This window comes from Antennarius striatus, chromosome 4, assembly GCF_040054535.1.
Source record: "Antennarius striatus isolate MH-2024 chromosome 4, ASM4005453v1, whole genome shotgun sequence".
NCBI lineage: Eukaryota > Metazoa > Chordata > Actinopteri > Lophiiformes > Antennariidae > Antennarius > Antennarius striatus.
In genome coordinates this window covers 13020511-13044899 of record NC_090779.1, presented here as the reverse complement: position 1 = coordinate 13044899, position 24389 = coordinate 13020511, and the positions used below count along the sequence as shown (strand labels likewise).

The following is a 24389-nucleotide window of genomic DNA, read 5'->3' as shown; positions in this document are numbered from 1 at the left end:
TGTTTTCTTCTACAGCGGAAGAAGAATCCTTGGCCGAATCCTTGAGATCACCAGCGCCCCCTACCATCAGGCAAGAGAACTGTGTGTCTCACTTTGTGCCTTTTCCCGACGATTTCTGGAACCCTCAAGAAAGGCGTTACACACATACAGTTGTTGACAAAATAACCCACTGTACATTATATAGATTAGCTAAATTATGGGAATTTAGTTCATATAGAAAACGTGTTTGAACATTTTAATAGCAACATATAGAGACAGCATTACGGGCTCACTGTATAGCATACCAGCGCAGCTAGTCGAGTCATTGTGCAATGCATGGTGAGGCTCTGCTGGCTTGTGCCTCACCACAGGTCTCTTCTCAGTATTTCAGCGGTAAATGTGAAAATTCAGTGACTTTGAGTAAAAACAATCTAAAATTAGTGACGTTAAATGGAAAGTAACTTTATAATACTCATCACTGGATAAATATAACCATTTAATTTTCTTCTTTCATGACTGCAGGTCAGGCCGTGACTCACCTGCCGTCACTGGTGTAGGTGTGTATCTCTGGTGGAGCATGGTTGTGCTCAGTTATTCTCACATTCACTGGTTACAACAAGCAGCGAGAGTCTCGGGTCTTTGTTATGTCGCAACGAACTTCATTCTGTAGTTAAGTGCTAACATTAGTTAGAAATTATGGACAGTACAACATAAAACAAATGTTCATGTTGAACAAGTGGGGAATTTATTTCCAAAAACAGTTACAATCACCAACGACATAATCAACAAGAGTAAAGTGCAGTTGTACAAACACAAGGAGGAATGTATCACATCAGAGAGCACATAAGATGTGCTTTTGTACGAGATTTTCATTCAAATTCAGTGAGGTCTTCTTCACATCGCATAGATCCAACTCTTAGAGAATACATAGACAGATTTTGTAACAAAATCATGTCATGGATATGATGCCTCCTCACACAAGTGAACAGAGATGAGTTTTAGGATTGCCTTAATTTCATTCATTTTCTGCCGCTGTATCTGTTGTCACGTGGAGCTGGAGCCTATCCCAGTTGGGATAAGGCACGAGGCGGGGGACACTCTGGGCACAACGCCAGTGCACTACGGAGCCACACACAAAGACATACAACCACGCACACACACACTCACTCCTATGGGCAATTTGGGACCGGCCAATCAACCTGAAGCGCATGCTTTTGGACGTGGGAGGAAGCAGGAGAACCCGGAGAGAACCCACGCAGACATGGGGAACATGCAAACTCCGCACATAGCGGGACTCGAACCCGGACCCGCAGTTTTGTGAGGCAACAGCGCTACCCACTGCACCACTGTACCGCCCTGCCTTAATTTCTATTAAAATAATTCTTGTTACCTTTTTTGTCTCCAATTTTGAGAATCTGATCAATTTTGAGCATAAGTCTTACAGGTGAGCATCAAAATGACATTAAAGTATTGTCACCATTAGTAGTGAGTGAGTGTGGGAATTTACCCCCATCAGCAGTGGCAACACTCAGGTTTGGGGCTACAATCAGGATTACAGCAAGGCTCCAGGCTTGGGTCTCTCCCTTTTGCCATCTCGCTTTTTCCAAACACCATGGAGGATTCAAACTGCTTTTTGACTTTCTTGATCCTCTCCAGCACTGCCTGTAGCTCAGGTTGTCCCTCCAGTGACAGTGGGTAGTGCTCAGAGGGGTCAGCCTCCAGGTCAAAAATGAGAGGAGGGTCGTGGGCCTTGACATCTTGTGTGCAGTCCTGGTCAGGGGTCGTTCCACTGAGGGCAGAACCTGATGCATTAAAATAGACAAGAAGCGATCAAAAATACATCAGTCCTCACAACGTTATTATGCCTCCATGAAACTTAATGAAAAAAAGCTTTTTCGTAATCTCCAATCTTTTTCTGATCTACGTCATCTTATAAAAATTTTTGGTTTTATATCAAACTTTTTAGTCCTTTTATCCATTGTAATGCAAACATATAACAAAGTTTTTTTCCAGGGATGGCCATTGGAAAATATTTTTTCAGCTGAACTATTAATGCTGAACCAATGAGGAGCTGAAAATTTGAGAGATTTTAAGTTTTTTATGATTTATGATTATATATAATTGAATTTAAAATCAATTTAGAGTGGATTTATAAGAAAAACTAAATAGAATAAAAAAAAAACACTTTCAATGAAAAGCTAACTTACTATTTAAAATATATATGAAGTCACTGTCTTTATATATCAGTCACTGGTCTTCCTCTAGACAGGAAGCCTAGAAGACCTGTGGAAGACCTGTCGCTGTGGCAACCCCTGAAGGGAAAAGCCGAAAGGAAAAGAAGAAGAAGTCACTGTCTTTCTTCAATGTTTTGCACTTGTTCTCATTAGAAGTCTTAGGAAGAGACTTTATCTCTCTTCAGTTGGCAAAATCTTTTATAGCTATAGGTATTATTCATATTAACATGGGTTAGAGTTCACAATTTGAACTTCTAGTTTGACAACTTCCTCTTCTTTACAGAAAGTTCTGCCAACTTCTGTACTTCATTTCTTTTGATTATTTCCGTTGTGCTTGTAGTAACTTTGTGAAGTGAAATGCTACGAGCATTCTCATTGGTCTAAATCTCATGTGTCAAACTAAAGGCCCGCGGGCCAAGCGTGGCCCGCCACATCAGTTTATGTGGCACGCGAGAGCATAGGTCAGTGTCTAAAAATAAATAGGTCAAGGGTGTGCGTTGACCAAAAACTAAATTTCCCAAAATGCAGTAATTAAGGCCATTTTATCATGAACAAAAATGTTTAGAACAAAGTTAATGTCCTAACTTGTGTTTGATGGTATTTTTCTTTATTCATTAGTTAGTTTGATCTTTGATTGATGGAGTTTTGTGGGTTTTATAACTTGACAAATTAAAAGGTTATAACAGAAACAAAAAATTTTTCTTTGCAACTGTAATGTTTGTAACTTGAATTAGTAATAAATTCAGAGTTATTTAACATTAAGGAGTAATTATATTTATTTGAAATCACATTAAGATACACTTAGTTTCATTAATAAATTACATCTGGCCCTCTGAGGACAGCCATGACGCTGATGTGGCCCTCGGTGAAAATGAGTTTAACATTCCTGGTCTAAATAATTTTTTTATTCAGTATGTTTCATTGTCCTCTCCAAGGAACCATCACCTTACCGTGGTGGAGAGGTTTGTGTGCCCTAAGGATCCTGGGAGCTATGTTGTCGGGAGTCTTGTACTCCTGGTAGGGTCACCCAAGGCAAACAGGTCTCAGGTGAAGGGCCAGACAAAGAATGGTTCAAATATCCCATGAAAAACGGAAAAGGGAAAACTGTGACCCTGCCCGGAGGAAGCCCGGGGCCCACGTCTGGAGCCAGGCCTGGACGGAGGGCCCGTCAGCGAGCGCCTGGTGGCCGGGTCTGCCACGGGGCCCGGCCGGGCTTAGCCCGAAAAGGCAACGTGGATTCTTCCCACCCCTGTGGACCCACCACCCGCAGGGCAGACCGATGGGGTCGGGTGCGCTGCCATATGGGTGGCAGTGACGACAGGGGGTCACGACGGACCAGACCCGGGCGGCAGAAGTTGGCTTTGGGAACATGGAATGTCACCTCACTGGCGGGGAAGGAGCCGGAACTTGTGTTGGAGGTGGAGCGCTACCAGTTGGATCTGGTGGGGCTTACCTCCACGCATAGCCTCGGTTCTGGATCCAAACTCCTGGATAGGGGTTGGACCTTGTTTTACTCCGGAGTTGCGTCAGGCGTGAGGCGCAGGGCGGGTGTGGGGATACTCACAAGCCCCCGGCTGAGCACCGCTGTGTTGGAGTTTACCCCGGTGGATGAGAGGATCGCTTCCCTACGCCTTAAGGCTGTGGGGGGGAAAACTCTGACTGTTATTTGTGCATATGCACCAAATATCAGTTCAGAGTATTCGGCCTTCTTGGGGTCCCTAAATGGGGTCCTTGAAGGGATCCCTGCAGGGGACTCCATTGTTCTCCTGGGGGACTTCAACGCACACGTCGGCAATGATGGAGACACTTGGAGGGGCGTGATTGGGAGGAATGGCCTCCCTGATCTGAACCCGAGCGGTGTTATGTTGTTGGACTTCTGTGCTAGTCACGGATTGTTCATAACTAACACCATGTTCGAACACAAGGATGCTCATAAGTGTACCTGGTACCAGAGCACCCTGGGTCGGAGGTCAATGATTGATCTTGTGATCGTATCATCTGATCTTCGACCGTGTGTTTTGGACACTCGGGTGAAGAGAGGGGCAGAGCTGTCAACTGATCACCACCTGGTGGTGAGTTGGGTCCGTTGGCGGAGGAAACCTTTGGATAGACCTGGTAAGCCCAAACCAGTAGTGCGGGTGAACTGGGAACGTCTGGAGGAGGACTCTGTCCGTGAGGCCTTCAATTCACACCTCCGAAGGAGCTTCTCGTGCATCCCTGTGGAGGCTGGGGGCATTGAACCTGAATGGTCGATGTTCAAAGCTTCCATTGCTGAAGCTGCAGCTGAGAGCTGTGGTCTCAAGGTCTTGGGTGCCTCAAGGGGCGGTAACCCTCGAACACCGTGGTGGACCCCGGTGGTCAGGGAAGCCGTCCGACTAAAGAAGGAGGCCTTCAGGGGCATGTTGTCCCTGGGGACTCCTGAAGCAGTTGCAGGGTACCGACAGGCCAAAAGGACTGCAGCCTCGGCTGTGATGGAGGCAAAACAGAGGGTGTGGGAGGAGTTCGGAGATGCCATGGAGAAGGACTATCGGACGGCACCAAAGTTGTTCTGGAGGACTGTCCGACACCTCAGGAGGGGGAAACGGGGAACCATCCAAGCTGTATACAGCAAAGATGGGACACTGTTGACCTCGACTGAGGAGGTTGTCGGTCGGTGGAAGGAACACTTTGAGGAACTCCTGAATCCAACTACCCCAACTGACCCGTCCTCTGTTGCAGAGGCAGAGCTGGAGGATGATGGGGGATCAGAATCAATCTCTCGGGGCGAAGTCACCGAGGTAGTTAAACAACTGCATGGTGGCAAAGCCCCGGGTATTAATGAGATTCGCCCGGAAATGCTGAAGGCTCTGGGTGTTGAGGGGCTGTCGTGGATGACACGCCTCTTTAACATTGCGTGGAAATCTGGGACAGTGCCGAAAGAGTGGCAGACTGGGGTGGTGGTTCCTCTTTTTAAAAAGGGGGACCAGAGGGTGTGTGCCAATTACAGGGGCATCACACTCCTCAGCCTCCCTGGGAAAGTTTACTCCAAGGTGCTGGAAAGGAGGGTCCGGCCGATTGTCGAGCCTCAGATTGAGGAGGAACAATGTGGGTTCCGTCCTGGTCGTGGAACAACGGACCAGCTTTTTACTCTCACAGGGATCCTAGAGGGGGCTTGGGAGTATGCCCATCCAGTCTACATGTGTTTTGTGGACTTGGAGAAGGCATATGATCGTGTCCCCAGGGATATACTGTGGGAAATACTGCGGGAGTATGGAGTGAGGGGGCCTCTTCTCAGGGCCATCCAATCCCTGTACGCCCAAAGTGAGAGCTGCGTTCGGGTTCTCGGCAGTAAGTCGGACTTGTTCCGAGTAGCTGTTGGCCTTCGCCAGGGCTGCGCTTTATCACCAATTCTGTTTGTGATTTTCATGGACAGGATATCGAGGCGTAGTCGTGGTGAGGAGGCTTTACAGTTTGGTGGCCTGAGGATTGCATCACTGCTTTTTGCAGATGATGTGGTCCTGTTTGCGTCATCAGCCTGTGACCTGCAGCGCTCACTGGTCCGGTTTGCAGGCGGGGATGAGGATTAGCACCTCCAAATCTGAGGCCATGGTCCTCAGCAGGAAACCGGTGGAATGCCTTCTCCAAGTGGGGAATGAGGTCCTTCCACAAGTGAAGGAGTTTAAGTATCTTGGGGTCCTGTTCACGAGTGAGGGAACAATGGAGCGTGAGATTGGACGGAGAATTGGGGCAGCAGGAGTGGTATTGCAGTCGCTTTACCGCACTGTTGTCACAAAGAGGGAGCTAAGCCGAGAGGCAAAGCTCTCCATCTACCATTCAATCTTCGTTCCTACCCTCACCTATGGTCATGAGCGATGGGTCATGACCGAAAGAACGAGATCGCGGATACAAGCCGCTGAAATGGGCTTTCTCAGGCGGATAGCTGGTGTCTCCCTTAGAGATAAGGTGAGAAACACTGCTGTTCGCGAGGGGCTCAGAGTAGAGCCGCTGCTCCTTCGCGTGGAAAGGAGTCAGTTGAGGTGGTTTGGGCATCTGGTGCGGATGCCTCTGGGACGCCTCCCTAGGGAGGTGTTTCTGGCACGTCCAGCTGGGAGGAGACCTCCGGGCAGACCCAGGACCAGGTGGAGGGATTATATCTCAACACTGGCCTAGGAACGCCTTGGGATCCCCCAGTCAGAGCTGGTGGATGTGGCCCGGGAAAGGGAAGTTTGGGGCTCCCTGTTGAAGCTGCTGCCCCCGCGACCCGATTCCGGATAAGCGGTGGAAGATGGATGGATGGATGTTTCATTGTGTAATGTACTTCGTAACTGCACACTTTAAAGAAGTGTCAAGTAAATAAAGTTATTACTATGACAGTACCTCGTGTATAGAAGTGGGCCTTGTACTTTCCCAGCCTAAGAGCAAAAAGGCCATATTTCTTAATGGGATCAGTGGGGTAGAACACCATTGCCTCCCTTTGGCTCTGCAGAAAAAGTAAAAAAACATAAGAATACAGGAACCAGTATGATTCTAATGTTATTCCACTACACTGTGTGACGTCTCTACCTTCCCTCGGTTGACAAGGATTTCTGTCATATCAACACCATCCAGCATCACCTTGGGTAGTTTGGCTCCTGCCAGACGTGTGATGGTGGGGAGGACATCCAGAGTGCTAGCCAGCTCATGAGTCACACCTGAAGAGATGCATACGGAAAAAGCAGTGATGAAATGTAGGTTATGTGTAAATGGACCTGAATGAGTTGTATTTCAATGTATATTTTAATAGTGTGCCTCTAAAAATATCAGTTCAGTTATTTGGAATGTAAATCAAATAAATACCGGATCCACTGGTGATTTTCTAAGTTTGCCTACTGACAAAGAACCAAAATCTCTACCACTTTAATGGTTGGTTAGCTATAACAGTAAAATACACATCACAGTAAAGTCACACACTGAATCTTGTTCTGTCCAACATTTAGTGTAGGGACTGAGTACTTGGTGCTGTGGAGCAGCACTGTTACATCGGCTGTCTGCGTTTGTGTGTGATGTAATTTCAGGTGCGCCGGAGACAAGAAGAGTTCCACAAGCTGATTTCCATCCAGCATTCAGGCCATCTACTTGTACTTAGCTCTGCCACACCCATGCTCTCAGATCATTGCAACTGATTCATTAGTATCCTACATGACTCTAGCCTTAGAACCATTAACCGAGTTTAGACTTTCCAGTTTTTCCACTCTACAAATGGTACAGGCCCGAACATGCGCACGCACACACACACACACACACACACACACACACACACACACACACACACACACACACACACACACACACACACACACACACACACACAAGCATGTAAAATGCTGGTGAGAAGTAGAGTGGCAGGCAGCTCCCTTGTGGGGTACCCCAATGAGCAACTTACTGTATAAAGAGGACTGTGCCTTGCTCAAGGGCACCTCGGCAGTGCTGGGAGGTGAACTGGCACCTCTCCACTGCCAGTTCACACTCAGAAATTTTTGTCTGACATGAGTCTGGATCTGACCACCCTCCGGTCCCCAGCCCAAGACTTAGTGGACTGAGATACTGCTGCCCCAGTCTTGCCTCTCCTCCCACCTTCTGGAAAACATTTGCCCGTCTTCCTTAATAAATGCCTGTTCAAAACCTGTCCATATCTGGGTTCTAACACTGCCACTTCTTAACAAGCACGGGCAGTATCTTCCACAGGAATGACAGTTCATTTGCCAACCACTTGTATCTAGGTCAAATGGGACACAGGATGTCAGGTAGCAACTCACATCCACCTTTCATTCAAGGATTTTGTAATCCTGGGAAATTTGTGATGGAACTGAAAACCAGTGTCAGGTAAATGTAAAGCTCAATATAATTCACTAAATCTTTTTTAGTACTGTTCAGACAGTCTCACTGGACCCAATCTGATAAATCCTGAAAAAAGCTTCATTTAATATTTGTATATTGGCCAGTGTTCCACAGATTTGTCGCTTCTGTGTTTACAAATCACATCCGTGTCCACAGTGTGATTGCCATAGGCAGAGATCCCAAGGGTCCTACATTAAAACCCTGCATTATAATGAAGTGCGACTTAAAACCCTTTTCATAATAAAGACTTCTCCATGATCTGCATCATTTTAATTTGAGGAAAATGTCTCTCATTGGTAATGAGGAACATGAACGGAACTTTTTTCCAAGAAAGGAAAGGTGTTTTTTTTAGTATTGCCGATAAGCATACTCCTCTACAACAAACTGTTAACACTTTAAGCATGCAGGATTCACAGCCAGTTTATCAGCATTGCTTCTTGTTGCCAGTGTGTCATGGGACAAAGCACATACAACCGGTTTCAAATACGACTGACTTCTTTTCAGATAACTGCTTATTGTTGTTTGTAAGAGAATTACAGTTGCAAACCGAAAAGAAAAAAACTGAACTGAAAACTCAAAAAACCTCAATAGCCCCTAAATATTCTAGATGACCACTAAATCATTAAATGGATCATTAAACTAAACAACTTAAATAAATTCAACATGTATTGTAAACAACTCAAAAGTCATTTCAAAATAACCCAGAAAAAAGGGTTATTTTGGGATCTGTATCATATACAGTATATATCATATACCGTATACTGTATACTGTATATACAAGTTTGACATATACAGTCAACCCTTGGTTTTCGAACATAATCCGTTCCAGAAGGCGGTTCGAAACGCTAGTTGTTCGAAATCCGAAACTATTTTTCCCATAATTTTTAATGTAAATAAGTTTAATCTGTTCCAAGTCTAAAAAACAACTTTTTCTACTTTTAAAAAAAATTATTTTACACCATAAACCGCACTGTATACTGTTTACCATAAATAAAATGGGGTAGAAATAGACGCTGTGTTTTATTTTAATAAAAGATATCCTATCGAACTTTGAACACGAATGCGCTACGGAGGAAACTTCCTGGGCAGTTCGCTCGACTCCCAAGTGAGTCGCGTTCAATCTTACAATCAAGATAATTGGGTTATAGGGATTTGTGTGGTGACATCTAGTTAATATATCCACCTGTGCACTTGCACAAGGTGAGGTAACAAATAGACAAAGAATAACGGAACGGAATGCTGTTTTTTGTTTTTTTAACATCTCTTCAACTTTGGTGTCCTCACCTGGACGGATGGTCCCGGACCAGAATGCAATCGCTGGCACTCTCATGCCTCCTTCATATGTGGTGCCTTTTCCACATTTCAGCAGCCCAGCGTTACCTCCACGGGATGTTCGTATCAGTGAGGGCCTACAGACATGAGCAATAATTACACACCATTCCATAAAAGACCAAAAGATATGAATAGAAATCAGACGTGAAAGATGGTGAAGATATAACAACACTTACAATAAATACACTGCTATACCAATGGTGTCAGAAAGAGAAATGCACTCAGAAATATTCACTAAACCAGGACTAAAACCAACCCATTGTCTGAAGTGAAGAGGACCAGTGTGTTGTTGATCACTCCTGTCTTCTCCAGGGTTGTCATTAGTTTTCCTATTGTGTTGTCAAGTTCCAACAACGCATCTCCAAATGGACCCCTTAAGGATTTCCCAGCTGCATCTGGACCTGCGTACTGGGGGTGGTGGGTGTGCTGTAAATGAAGTAATTATTATTTAATGTGCACCAGCTTTTCAATAAACCTACAAATATTTCACAGCTTTCAGGCTCTAATATCACTGTTCAGAAATAAAAGTTGTCTCTTTTTTCTGTATTTACTCAAGTATCCTTTTATGTTGCTTACTTGAGACGGATAGTAAAGGAAGAAAGGTTGTTGTTTCTTGGCCGATGTGGTGATGAAAGTAGTTGCAAAGTCACTGTAAGCCCTTTCCAGATCCAGAAAGTTTGCAGGTTGCTGTATGATGACTTCATTATGAATTAGTGGGACAGTTACAGAAACAACATCAGACGTTTCAAAACACTTAATATCTGGAGGGAAACACGTCAGGTTCTGGCAAGGGCCCTTGAAAAGATAAAGAGAGAAGAACAAACACCTAAGTGATATTTTAAAAGAGACACTACTTTTAATAAGTAGTACAAAAGATTGAAAGTTAAACATATAAAATAATTTGTGAAATTCAGCTTGAAGTTCAATTCCAACACACTGACCATGTCGTGAGAGTAGGGGATGCCCAGGTAATGATCAAACCCCTGATTGGTTGGCAGATACATCCCCTTGGACCCAAATCCTAGGTGCCACTTCCCCACGACAGCAGTAGCATAGCCCAGAGGCTTTAACACTTCAGCAATGGTGGTCTCATTCAGAGGAAGACCACCTATAGATGATGGATACAACACTCCTGGGTAGATACCTGACCGGGTCTGATAGCGCCCCGTCAACAACGATGCCCTGGGAAGAAAAACAACAAAGTTTGAGGTTATTATCTAATGGGCAGACTACATGATGGGATTTGGGTTACATAGTTTTCTGTTCTTTAAACATAAGAACAAAACATACGTTGATCCCTACGGAGGATCAATGCATGCTTCTTCTTCTCGGCAGCATGACCTGCGACCAGCCAACATGGTACCGTACTACGCACACATTCTTGACTGTGTAAACAACAGTGTGATCTCTCTGACACCCTTTGCAAAGTCTAACAAACTCTGCCCCTCCAAGTTCCTTTCCTGCGCGCCAAACTTACTGATTACTTCTTCATCACCTCTATTTCCTTCCCCAACCTGCATCAAAATCTGCACCAACCAGAAGTCTCTCTGTCTCCAGAATGCTCCGACTGACCTCTACTACCTCCATGCAGAATTTCTCTTTCTCCTCCAGTTCACGCTCACCTGTGGGGCATAACCACTAATCATATTATACATAACAGCATCAATTTAAATTTTCCCCTTTATCACTTGATCTGATACTGTTTAGTGGAAAAAAAGTTATTTCCCTACAGGGATTATTAAAGGATTTTTAAAATTTATTTTTACCTCTGAGACACTCTTAACTAACTCTTCTCTTGCCATCAGCTCAATAACAAATTAATTTAAATCCTGCTTCTAAGCTTCTAGAATTACTGCCTTTCCACGTGCTCTCCTGCACCCAACAGTAAATCTACCCTCCTCCCGATCATCATGCTGGCCATGCTCGCTTTTCCTGTCATAATCTCCACAATCAAAGTTGCAAGTCCACATTCCTCTTCTCTTTCTGTCTGACAATCCACTGCCCACCTCTCCTTTGCCTTCAACCCACAGTAGATGAATTTCCATCAACACCTTGTAGTTTAATGGTGTGCACCTGGGCCGCGCTCATATTTGTTTGGCAAATTTTTTGCACTGGATGCCCTTCCTGGCACAACCCTCTGCCTTTTTTTTAACCATGCAAATGTACAAAATCTGTCATTAATGAGGTGTCTCATAAAAGGACAAAATGAAACATGGCTGATCAACACTCAAATCACTTACCGGTACTTTTGCTTAGTTCGGTATAAATATTCTAACACTTGCACTAAAATAATTAAAAAAATTAAAGAGTGAGTGAACCAAGTCACTTCGGGGCTGAATCTGAAGCATCAGTCTGACATTCCAGCCTGTTCGGGTTGATGTTCTGGCAACAGTTTTAAACTGTCACTCGACCGGTCGGTCGAGTCTCTTACTTCAACTTACTTTTAAGAAGAGCTGGAAACTTTCTTCCTGTGAGTCGTGAATCACGGAATACTTTGACTCTCAGAAACTTTCTGAAACTTCTAATTTTATTGTGGCTTCTGAGGAAACTTCTGTAAGATGTATACCCGGAGTTTCCTGCGGGTATACTTTTCAGTGTAGAAAGTATACCCGATGACACCTTGACTTCCTCTGCAATTTGTTCAAAGGAAAAAGACCAACTTTTTAAAGTGCTTTAATAGTCTGTCTATCCTCCTTTGTTATTTGCCTTTTCCTCACCATTATTATAACAATACACTACTGCTTAAGATGGTACAGTAAATTGTCTGTTCTAACATTGCTTTCATTGCAGACAGAAGGTTTGTGAGTTATCAACGTCTGACTCCTGCAACTACTGATAGCATCACATTTCAAGGCTGAAACAATTTTCATGGCTTTAGAACAACTGGCAATTGTTGACCAATTTCCTCTTCCCTTTAAACGGCTTTTTTTTAAAAATTGAAATGTACATTATGTTTAAACTTTTATGACCTAAACTTTATTTTACTCCATTGGCAGTTCACGACTTACTTTTGTACCATTACAGCTTATTTCCTGTACTTGACCAGCGATCAATAAACACTGGAGAAATATTGATGTTGTAAAACTTTTGATCGGTAGTGTGTGACCTGTACATATGGCAGAGTTGACAATAAACCGAATATCTCCATTCCTGTGAGTCTGCTGTTACACATGAGAAGTTAGTTAGAATGTTTTCTGTCAAATAAACTTTATTAAAGTAAACAGAGGTTCTGACATAATCACAGCTGTTAGTTCCATAGAACTTGTAGAACAGACAGGTACCTGGACGGGCTGCAGACGGGGCTGCTGCAGTAGAAATCGGTAAAGCGGAGACCTCCCGCTGCCAGACGGTCCAGATTCGGGGTGAGTGAACTGGGGTGTCCGTAAGACCCCAAGTCCCCGAAACCCAAGTCGTCTGCGAAGAGGAGGACGAAGTTCGGCGGCGAAGCCGAGCAGGTCCAAGCAGTTAGGAAGATGGCCAGCAGGATGCGGTCCATTCTGCTGTGGAGTTTCAGACTAATGACGCTGGAAACGCGTCTAGTCGCCCGTTTCATCCTGTCTGGTTCTCCTCTGGTTACCGTAACTCAGCATCATCAAACTAACCGGAACCAGTCATCAGCACTCAGACTGAACGGAACAACCCAACAGCCAAGATGACAAACACGCCAGAGGCAGATTCGGTCACCGTAGTGTGATTGGGAGTTTAGCATTCTGCTGCACCCTGCTTTCAAAGTAGTTTCAAAACAAACTTTTCACGTGCCGAAGGTCGCGGACTGATGACGTTTCCCTCATCCAGGACTCGCAGTCGCACAGAGTCTGCGTATCGTTGAACTGATTTTAGAATTTTCTTTGTTTCTTATAAATCAGAACTATCAAACAACACTTCAGTTGATGTGCCAGATCTGGAAGTGTCATTAAAAAATCTCTTCAATACGAAAAGTAAAACAAGTTATCTCGATTGTTTTTTTGTTTTATTTTCGGAAGACATAGTTACTTCATTTATTCCATAAAGGAAAATTACTGTCTTGCTGATCACATAAATCTTTCAATGTCTGATTTTTGATAAAACTGTCATGGACACCACAATGTTATTGCGTCATTCAAAACAGACAGAAGAAGACAGGAGTCTGAAAAGTCAAACGTCAATGACCAAAACCAAACAAAAGTAGATCTCATGTAAAGTTGAACAGGAACTCGAAAGCAAACTACATTCTGTAGTTAGATGCTAACATGAGTTAGAAAATATGGACAGTAAAACATAAAACGTGTTCATGTTGAACAATTCAGGAATTTAAATATTATTTGCAAAAACAGTCACAATCACCAGTGACATAATCAACAAGAGTTAAGTACAGCTGTATAAACACAAGTTGGAATGTATCACATAATTACGAATGCCACATCGGATGTTGTGCTTTCATAATACTGTAGATCTTCATGCAAACTTAGTGAGGCCTTTTTCTCATCGCATAGATTCAACTCTTAGAGAATACATACACAGATTTTCTAACAAAATTGTGTCATGGATATGATGCCTGTCCTCACACACAAGTGAACAGAGATGAGTTCTGGATTGCCTTAATTTCTATTAAAATAATTCTCGTTACCTTTTTTTTCTGAGACTTTGAGAACCTAATCAACTTTGAGCAGAGGTCTTACAGGTGAGCATCAAATTGACATTAATTTATTGTCATCATTAGTAGTGAGTGAGTGTGGGAATTTCCCCCCATCAGCAGTGGCAGCAGACAGGTTTGGGGCTACAATCAGGATTACAGCAAGGCTCCAGGCTTGGGTCTCTTCCTTTTGCCATCTGGCTTTCTCCAAACACCATGGAGCCTTCAAACTGCTCCTTGACTTTCTTGATTCTCTCAAACACTGCCTGTAGCTCAGGTTGTCCCTCCAGTGACAGTGGGTAGTGCTCAGAGGGGTCAGCCTCCAGGTCAAAAATGAGAGGAGGGTCGTGGGCCTTGACATCTTGTGTGCAGTCCTGGTCAGGGGTCGTTCCACTGAAGGCAGAACCTGATGCATTAAAATAGACAAGAAGGGATCAAAAATACATCAGTCCTCACAACGTTATTATGCCTTCATGAAACCTAATGAAAAAAAACTTTTGTTGGTCTTCAATCTTGTTCAACTACTAAGTAAATTGTCAGTGTCTTAATTTCCTGTTAAAGAATAAAATTCCTGTCCCATGTATTTTGATCTATGTCATCTTAAACTAACTTTTGGTTTCATATATGAATTTTTCAGACCTTTTGTCCATTGTCATTGGAAAATATAACAAGAACAACAAGTTTTTGTTCCAGGGAACGTCAATGGAAAATATTTTTTATAGCTGAACTATAAATCTTGAACCAATCATGAGTTAAACTTACTTTATTAATCCCTCAACGGGAAATTATCTTTACACTCACACCATGAAGAGAGATATTAGACATGCATATATACTGTATATTGTATACAGACCCCTAAATCAAACACACAACACACTAGGTGTGATTTGCCATGACTTTGTGAAGTGAAATGCTACAAGCATTCTCATTGGTCTAAATCATTTCCAATTCAATACTATTGTGGAATGTACTTCATAACTTCACACTTTAAAGCGGTGTCATGTAAATAAAGTTATTGTTATTACAGTACCTAGTGTATAGAAGTGGGCCTTGTACTTTCCCAACCTAAGAGCAAAAAGGCCATATTTCTCAATGGGATCAGTGGGGTAGAACATCATTGCCTCCCTTTGGCTCTGCAGAAAAAGTAAAAAAACATAAGAATACAGGAACCAGTATGATTCTAATGTTATTCCACTACACTGTGTGACGTCTCTACCTTCCCTCGGTTGACAAGGATTTCTGTCATATCAACACCATCCAGCATCACCTTGGGTAGTTTGGCTCCTGCCAGACGTGTGATGGTGGGGAGGACATCCAGAGTGCTAGCCAGCTCATGAGTCACACCTGAAGAGATGCATTCGGAAAAAGCAGTGATGAAATGTAGGTTATGTGTAAATGGACCTGAATGAGTTGTATTTCAATGTATATTTTAATATTGTGCCTCTAAAAATATCAGTTCAGTTATTTGGAATGTAAATCAAATAAATACCGGATCCATTGGTGATTTTCTAAGTTTGCCTACTGACAAAGAACCAAAATCTCTACCACTTTAATGGTTGGTTAGCTATAACAGTGAAATACACATCACAGTAAAGTCACTCACTGAATCTTGTTCTGTCCAACATTTAGTGTAGGGACTGAGTACTTGGTGCTGTGGAGCAGCACTGTTACATCGGCTGTCTGCGTTTGTGTGTGATGTAATTTCAGGTGCGCCGGAGACAAGAAGAGTTCCACAAGCTGATTTCCATCCAGCATTCAGGCCATCTACTTGTACTCAGCTCTGCCACACCCATGCTCTCAGATCATTGCAATTTACTCATTAGTGTCCTACACGAATCTAGCCTTAGAGCTATTGAACGAGTTTAGATTTTCCAGTAACCCAGTTTTCCCCTGTGTACCAGTTTTAAGATTAACATAAAGAGTCCGTCATTAGTCCCCGTAGGGGAAATTATTTTTCCATTCTTGTTAGTAATCACTTTATGCATATAAATGGTATAGGCCTGAACATGCACACACACACACACACACACACACACACACATAAATGATAGTGAAGGGTAGAGTGGTGGTCAGCTCCCTTGTGGGGCGCCCCAATGAGCAACTTGTAAAGGGGACGGTGCCTTTCCCAAGGGCACCTCAGCAGTGCTGAAAGATGAACTGGCACCTCTCCACTGCCAGTTCAGAAATTTTTGTTTGACATGGGTCTTGAACCACGGTGGCGCCTTGATGTCGCCACACAGCAAGGCAGTTCCGGATTTGAGTCTGTGCGGAGTTTGCATGTTCTCCCCTTGTCTGCGTGGGTTCTCTGGGGGTTCTCCGGCTTCCTTCCACCTCCAAAAACATGCACTTCAGGTTAACTGGCCAGTCCCAAATTGGCCGTAGTGTGTGCATGCATGGTTGTCTGTCTCTGTGTGGCTCCGCCGCGCACTGGCGTCGTGCCCGGAGTTTCCGCCGCCTCACACCCTAAGCCAGCTGGGATAGGCTCCAGCTCCCTGCGATGGCGGATAAAGCAGTGAAGGAAAGTGGATGGATGGGTCTTGAAACGGCCACCCTCCGGTCCCCAGCCTAAGACTTAGTGGACTGAGATACTGCTGCCCCTGTCTTGCCTCTCCTCCCACCTTCTGGAAAACATTTCCCAATCTTCCTTAATAAATGCCTGTTTAAAACCTGTCCTATTTAGGTTCTTACATTGCCGTTTCTTAAAAAGCACAGGCATTGTCTTCCACAGGAATGACAGTTCATTTGCCAACCACTTGTATCAAATGGGACATATGATGTCAGGTAGCAACTCACACCCACCTCTCATTCCAAGGATTTTGTAATATTGAGACATTTACGATGGAACTGACTGAAACCAATGTCAGGTAAATATAAAGCTCACTATAATTCATCCATCCATCCATCCGTACCCCTGGTCACTACTGCCCCACGACAAGTCAATGGCCACGACCGACAACCAGCAACCCCTAACCGGCAGCCGACAACCATCAACAACCACCAAACGCTTTCACCAAGCCCAAGACTCCCATGACCCCACCCGAGCTGAGCCGTGAGCCCAGACCAAGCAGCCAGTCCCCAACGGTAGTCCCCAGTCATAGGCACCAGGCCCTAAACGGGTTGAGCCCTAACAGAAGTGCCATCACATTTTCTTTGTTGTTTTTAACATCTCTTCAACTTTGGTGTCCTCACCTGGACTGATGGTCCCGGGCCAGAATGCAATCGCTGGCACTCTCATGCCTCCTTCATATGTGGTGCCTTTTCCACATTTCAGCAGCCCAGCGTTACCTCCATGGGATCTTTGTATCAGTGAGGGCCTACAGACATGAGCAATAATAACACACCATTCCATAAGAGACCAAAAAATATGAATAGAAATCAGACGTGAAAGATGGTGAAGATATAACAACACTTACAATAAACACACTTCTATACCAAGGGTGTCAGAAAGAGAAATGCACTCAGAAATATTCACTAAACCAGGACTAAAACCAACCCATTGTCTGAAGTGAAGAGGACCAGTGTGTTGTTGATCACTCCTGTCTTCTCCAGGGTTGTCATTATTTTTCCTATTGTGTTGTCAAGTTCCAACAACGCATCTCCAAATGGACCCCTTAAGGATTTCCCAGCTGCATCTGGACCTGCATACTGAGGGAAGTGGGTGTGCTGTAACGAAAGTAATTATTAATTATTCAATGTGAAATAGCTTTTTAATAAACCTTCAAATAATCCACAGCTTTTAGGCTTTAATATCACTGTTCAGAAAGAAAAGTTGACTCTGTTTTCTCTATTTACTCAAGTATCCTTCTATGTTGCTTACTTGAGACGGATAGTAAAGGAAGAAAGGTTGTTGTTTCTTGGCCGATGTGGTGATGAAAGTAGTTGCAAAGTCACTGTAAGCCCTTTCCAGATCCAGAAAGTTTGCAGGTTGCTCTATGATGACTTCATTATGAATTAGTGGGACAGTTACATGACCAACAAGGCACGTTCCAAAACATTTAATGTCTGGAGGGAAACACGTCAGGTTCTGGCAAGGGCCCTTGAAAAGATAAAGAGAGAAGAACAAACACCTAAGTGATATTTTAAAAGAGACACTACTTTTAATAAATAGCATAAAAGATTGAAATTACAATATGAAATTCAGCTTGGAAAAACAATCCAAAACACCGACCATGTTGTGAGGATAGGGGATGCCCAGGTACTGATCAAACCCCTGATTGGTTGGCAGATACATCCCTTTTGACCCAATTCCTAGGTGCCACTTCCCCACGACAGCAGTAGCATAGCCCAGAGGCTTTAACACTTCAGCAATGGTGGTCTCACTCAAAGGAAGACCACCTATAGATGATGGATACAACACTCCTGGGTAGATACCTGATCGGGTCTGATAGCGCCCCGTCAACAACGATGCCCTGGGAAGAAAAAACAACAGATATTAAAAGTTTTTTTAAATTTAATGGGCAGACTAGAGTGTTAGACTTCCATCTTTTCCAATATAAAAATTGTTTTCAAAATATGTCTAACATGACACAGGACCACAACTAACTCCCAGAGAACTGGACTGACTTTCAGTTGGATGAGACAGACTCATTCCTGGCGACCAGCAGGACAAGCCGAAAGGAACTTCTATTGTCTTTATACCAAAAAACATTTTAACACACTTTTTTATTTATTTCAAGTGTATGAACACACAACTTTTTTCAATGGCATGTGATGATGCGATCTGACATTAGATAGTCAAATGCTTTCTAATGGGAAGAGGTTAAATATTTGGACAGTCAGTCATGCGGAGCACAATCATGATTACGTAAATACAATTTCAAAACTGTGGACATCTGATTGAAAATACAGAATCTGAGCATTTCACTGAAAACATTTACAGTACTATTACATTGTTCCATTAAATCCATCCCGATATCCCCCGATGATGAAAGTTTTCAGGAATCAATTCTCAAATTTACAAGAACATCCGTCTTTCTAACTATATTCACAGCTACCTGTGGCTTAAGTTTTTAAACTCCAGGAAGTTTTTTTGACTTACATTGTGGGAACCACGTGATCATGATGGATCCACTTTGACGGGAATCGTGCAGAAGCCCAGAACGCATAGGAATCGTTACTCTTTATTATCGATTATGTTCACAAGTAATTTCTTTATTGATTACATAAATATTGGAAACGATTGCAACCACAATAAAAAAAAACAAAAAACTATCTCCCTCTCTCCTGCCAGATCATACAAAACAACTACCTGTTTCCTATTTCTAATGTGTGTCTATGTAAGGAGCGGCACAATGTGCCCACAATTAATGTGCCCACAATTAAGCACCCTGCATATCATAGTACATATCCCAACTACAAAATTTTACTTGAATATCAATAATTACAAAACAAAACTTAAGTATCATGAATAAATCATAAATAGCAAAAATGGCTCCAAATGAGAGTTTGGCACAATGTCACTTTTGGCGGTTGTTTTTTTGCTGTTGTTTATTTGTTTGTTTGGCTGGTTTTGTGTGGTTTTGAGTGTTTTTTTTTCTCTGTTTAGTGTATAGGTGTACAAAATATGCCATTAATGAGGTGTCTCAAAAAACACAAAATGAAAAATGGCTCATCAACACTGAAATTGTTCACTTTTGCAAAGTTATATTAAATTATACTACCTTTAACACTAAAGTGTGAGGCTACGAATGATAGTGAACAAAGAGCCATTTAGGAGCTGAATCCAAAGCGTTTGTCTGACATGCTAGTCTGTTTGTCTTTTTTGATATCATGGCAACAATTTTAAACTGTCACTCGACCGGTCGTTCAGGTCTCTTTCATCAGTATATGTTAAAAAGAGCTCGAAGCCTTTTTTTCTTGTGAGTCAAGTAACAAGCAACACTTTGACTTGCAGAAACTTTCTGAAACATTAATTTTATTGTGACTTCTAATTGGCCAGGCCTCTTTCTGTAAGACTTTCATCCGCTGTTATGGGTTGCGGGGAGCTGGAGCCTATCCCAGCTGACTAAGGGCGTGAGGCAGGGGAAACTCTGGGCACGACGCCAGTGATCCGCAGAGCCACACAGAGACGCAGACAAACACGCACGCACTCACTCATACCCACGATCAATTTGGGACCGGCCAATTAACCTGAAGCGCATGTTTTTGGAGGTGGGAGGAAGCCGGAGAACCCAAAGAGAGCCCACGCAGACGCGGGGAGAACATGCAAAGTCCGAACAGAGCGGGACTCGAATCCGGAACTGCCTTGCTGTGCGCGACAGCACTACCCACTGCGCCACCGTGCTGCCAAGAGTTTCCTCCAATTTCCAAATACCTTTCACTGTGGAAAGTACAGTGCGCCCTCGCGCATTTGTGCGTCAACGCTCGTGACTACGCAGTCACGACACATGATACGCGCATTCTATTAGCTGACGGCATCCGGAAGTGCGCCCCGTTACATGAGTCTTGGACTTCCGTGAGACACAAAAGTGCTTTGAACAGTTGATAATAGTGTGGGAAAAGGTAACACAGATAGAAGGTGGTTTAATATCAGTATGGGAAGGGTTCATAAACGTTTGAATTACTGTTAATAATAAGATAAATAGTTGGTCGCTCTATTGCAGAATTCATTAATCACGTGTGGTTCTTGGAATGTATTAACCACAAGGAACAAGGATGTACTGTATACCCGGTGACACTTTGACTTACTTTGCAATTTCTCTAAACGGAGAACAGCAACATTTTAAAGTGTTATAACATTGCTTTCACTGCAAACAGAGGGTTTGTGAGTGATCAATATCTGACACTAACTGATTGCATCAACTTTCAAGGCTGAAACAACTTTCACAGCTTTGGAACAGCTGACAATTGTTAATCAGCTTCTTGTTCCAGCAAACCTCCTTTTTGCATAATTCTGAAATGCACATAACATTAAAATTCTTATTGACCTAAACTTCATTATAATCCTCTGACAGTTCACTGCTTACTTTTGTATCATTTCAGCTTATTTCCTGTACTTGGCCAGCGTACATTTCAATAAACACTGGAGAAATATTGATGTTGTAAAACTTTTGATCGGTAGTGTGTGACCTGTACTGTACATATGGCAGAGATGACAATAAACTGCAACCAAAAACTGAACATCTCCATTCCTGTTAGTCTGCTGTTACACATGAGAAGGTGGTTAGAATGTTTTCTGTCAAGTAAACTGTATTAATCACAGCTGTTAGTTCCATAGAACTTGTAGAACAGACAGGTACCTGGACGGGCTGCAGACGGGGCTGCTGCAGTAGAAATCGGTAAAGCGGAGACCTCCCGCTGCCAGACGGTCCAGATTCGGGGTGAGTGAACTGGGGTGTCCGTAAGACCCCAAGTCCCCGAAACCCAAGTCGTCTGCGAAGAGGAGGACGAAGTTCGGCGGCGAAGCCGAGCAGGTCCAAGCAGTTAGGAAGATGGCCAGCAGGATGCGGTCCATTCTGCTGTGGAGTTTCAGACTAATGACGCTGGAAACGCGTCGAGTCACCCGTTTCATCCTGTCTGGTTCTCCTCTGGTTACCGTAACTCAGCATCATCAAACTAACCGGAACCAGTCATCAGCACTCAGACTGAACGGAACAACCCAACAGCCAAGATGACAAACACGCCAGAGGCAGATTCGGGTGAGTCGTGAGTTTACTATTCTGATGCACTCGGCTTTCAAAGAAACCTCAAAACAAACTTTTCACGTCCCGAAGGTTTGTTTTTTTAATTTATTTATTTATATTTTATATACTGAGTATAATTCCCAAAGGGACATTAAGAATGCACACAGGTTGCCAACTGATGACTTTTCCCTCATCCAGGACGTGCAGTCGCACACAGTCTCCTTAATGTTGTTGGAACTGATTGTCAAAAAAAGGGCTTTAACTTCTTTTTCTCCTAAGAATCAGGTACATCAAACAATACATCAGTTAATTTGAAAGCATCATTAAAAATCTCTTCACCACGACAAGTAAAACATGTTTTCTCAGTTGTTTGTTTATTTGATAACATTTTAATGTACATTTATAGCAGGGTCAGTGACATCTTTTACATCTGAGCAATGGCTGTATCAACACAGACCAAAGCAGCATCAACGAAAAGGACTTAGTCATTTCTGATGCTACTTGAATTGCACTGCTTTTCTTGTACTCTGCATTGGAACCCCTTGAATGAACAGAAAACAGGAATTATTCTCATTAGCATCTGCTCAGTTATGCAGCGATGGTCTCTGTCATACACATAGTCACCACGTGTTATGTTCATCGTTGGGTGCCATGGATTGAATGTAGATGGAGACTGTTCACCGAAAACGACTTTCACCTGTCTTACACCTCTAGTATGCTTGTGAGTTGTCACAGAATCAGTTACTGTATTTTAAATGGGATATAATCCATGACATGATAGATATAAGTTTTAATGTTTTTGGTGTGGAAGATTTGTATAGACCTGCTTCAAAAGACATAATATCTACACCAAATCATAATGTGAGAATTTATTCTATTGTAACATTTCAATTAACTGATCAAAGGACTTTTACTTTTCACTTTTTCACTTAAGTATTCTTTCATTCATCTTCTTGAAGATGAGGTAATCAATCATTCAATCAATCATAATCGTCTCGTACTTCCGAATTATGGATCGTGATCTATTGTGAAACCTATCCCAGCTGGCTATGCGTGAGAGGCAGGGTACACCCTGGAGGAGTTGCCAGCTTACCGCAGGGCCATATATATACATTTACGCTCACATTCAAACATATGTACAATTTAACATTTCCAGTTCATCCTAATTACATAATTTTGGAGGTGAAAAGATGCTGAAGAAACCTGAGAGAACCCACGCGGACACGAGGAGAACATACAATCTCTACACAGAAAAGGTTCATGTGACCTTGCTGTGAGGCAACACTAACAATCCATATTTTTATTCCACATTAGGTCATTTTCATTCATTTTAAGATGGATTTTGCAGAATAAGTCATACGAAGAAAACACATTTCTTCTTCTTCTTTTCCTTTTGGCTTTTCCCTTCAGGGGTCGCCACAGTGAATCAATTGTCTCCATCTAACCCTGTCTTCTGCATCCTCCTCTCTCACACCAACTACCTTCATATCCTCTTTCAATACATCCATAAACCTCCTCTTTGGTCTTCCTCTAGGCCTCCTGCCTGGCAGTTCAAAACTCAGCATCCTTCTACCAATATATTCACTATCTCTCCTCTGGACATGTCCAAACCGTCTCAGTCTGGCCTCTCTGACTTTATCTCCAAAACCTCTAACATGTGCTGTCCCTCTGATGTACTCATTCCTGATCCTATCCTTCCTGGTCACTCCCAAAGAGAACCTCAGCATCTTCATCTCTGCTACCTCCAGCTCTGTCTCCTGTCTTTTCCTCAGTGACACTGTCTCTAGACCAAACAACATCGCTGGTCTCACCACAGTTTTGTACACCTTTCCTTTCATTTAACCTGAAACTCTTCTATCATACGTCATACCTGACACTTTCCTCCACCCGTTCCATCCTGCCTGTACATGCTTCTTCACATATTTTCCACACTCTCCATTGCTCTGGACTGTTGACCCCAAGTACTTAAAATCCTCCACCTTCTTGATCTTTTCACCCTGTAACCTCACTCTTCCACTTGGGTCCCTCTCATTCACACACATGTACTCTGTCTTACTTGTGACATTGGCATTATTTTAAAGCCAGCCATTAAAAGCAGGAATGCTTATATGGCGAAGCAACTGTAAAATGTATTTAATTTGTTTCAGGTTGGAGCTGACAGTGTGAGAATGCTGTACAAAAGAAAACTTGAACTAGACATTCCCGCAAAGAAACTGGAGGGCTAGCTCTGTGATCGGTCAGGATCTGGACTCGATACAGACTGTTCTAGAGAGGAGGACTATGTCCAGGTTTAGGTCGATCCTGGGTAACACCACCCACCCCCTGCACACCACCTTCACCCAGCAGAGGAGCTCCTTCAGTGGCAGACTGCTGTCACCAAGCTCCTCCACTGAGAGACTCTGGACCTCCTTTGTGCATCGTGCTATCAGAGGGCACAACCACTCTCTCAGAAGGAGGGGGTCTGAAGCGGCAGGGTCATCAAGGTCGGGCGAGAAGGGATAGACGTGGGGGGCCTGGGACGCACTGTGGATGCACTGTGGGACACTTTGTGGGGTCCTTAATCAGTTTACAGCTCGGTTCATCCACGTGTTACTCATCACACTTCATCTACACCCAATGCTCTTTCTTCTCTTCTTCTCCCATGTGCCTATGCTTCCTTCCTTTTATTCTAGGCTCTTCTGTTTCCGGTTGTTATAATTATGTAACAGCATGTAAATAATGTAACTTATACAGGGTCTTTGGCTGTGCCATTAC

General features: G+C 43.3%; 2 protein-coding genes across 2 annotated transcripts; both read right to left on the bottom strand.

The window, feature by feature from the left end:
* Window positions 1–576: 576 nt before the first annotated feature.
* Window positions 577–13159, bottom strand: LOC137594504 (arylsulfatase A-like). The gene is made up of 8 exons (XM_068314034.1): window positions 12683–13159; window positions 10343–10583; window positions 9978–10196; window positions 9658–9827; window positions 9354–9478; window positions 6756–6883; window positions 6570–6672; window positions 577–1781 (listed from the first exon to the last, which is right to left on the bottom strand). The coding sequence occupies exons 1-8, from the start codon at window positions 12952–12954 to the stop codon at window positions 1492–1494; spliced, it is 1548 nt and encodes a 515-aa protein (XP_068170135.1). The 5' UTR covers window positions 12955–13159; the 3' UTR covers window positions 577–1491.
* A 498-nt stretch (window positions 13160–13657) lies between these two features.
* On the bottom strand, window positions 13658–21640 carry LOC137594263 (arylsulfatase A-like). The gene is made up of 8 exons (XM_068313631.1): window positions 21252–21640; window positions 18182–18422; window positions 17831–18049; window positions 17507–17676; window positions 17203–17327; window positions 15230–15357; window positions 15044–15146; window positions 13658–14419 (listed from the first exon to the last, which is right to left on the bottom strand). The coding sequence occupies exons 1-8, from the start codon at window positions 21521–21523 to the stop codon at window positions 14130–14132; spliced, it is 1548 nt and encodes a 515-aa protein (XP_068169732.1). The 5' UTR covers window positions 21524–21640; the 3' UTR covers window positions 13658–14129.
* Between the last annotated feature and the right edge of the window lie 2749 nt (window positions 21641–24389).

Excerpts from the sequence above, each read along its gene's own strand:
- LOC137594504 (XM_068314034.1), bottom strand. The coding sequence starts at position 12,954 with ATGAAACGGGCGACTAGACGCGTTTCCAGCGTCATTAGTCTGAAACTC. Across the intron at positions 10,197-10,342 it reads TCCCCTACTCTCACGACATG|GGCCCTTGCCAGAACCTGAC; the intron begins GTCAGTGTGTTG and ends TATCTTTTCAAG. Across the intron at positions 9,479-9,657 it reads CTCTTCACTTCAGACAATGG|GCCCTCACTGATACGAACAT; the intron begins GTTGGTTTTAGT and ends TCATGTCTGTAG.
- LOC137594263 (XM_068313631.1), bottom strand. The coding sequence starts at position 21,523 with ATGAAACGGGTGACTCGACGCGTTTCCAGCGTCATTAGTCTGAAACTC. Across the intron at positions 18,423-21,251 it reads CCCGTCTGCAGCCCGTCCAG|GGCATCGTTGTTGACGGGGC; the intron begins GTACCTGTCTGT and ends TTTTCTTCCCAG. Across the intron at positions 15,147-15,229 it reads TCCTTGTCAACCGAGGGAAG|AGCCAAAGGGAGGCAATGAT; the intron begins GTAGAGACGTCA and ends CTTTTTCTGCAG.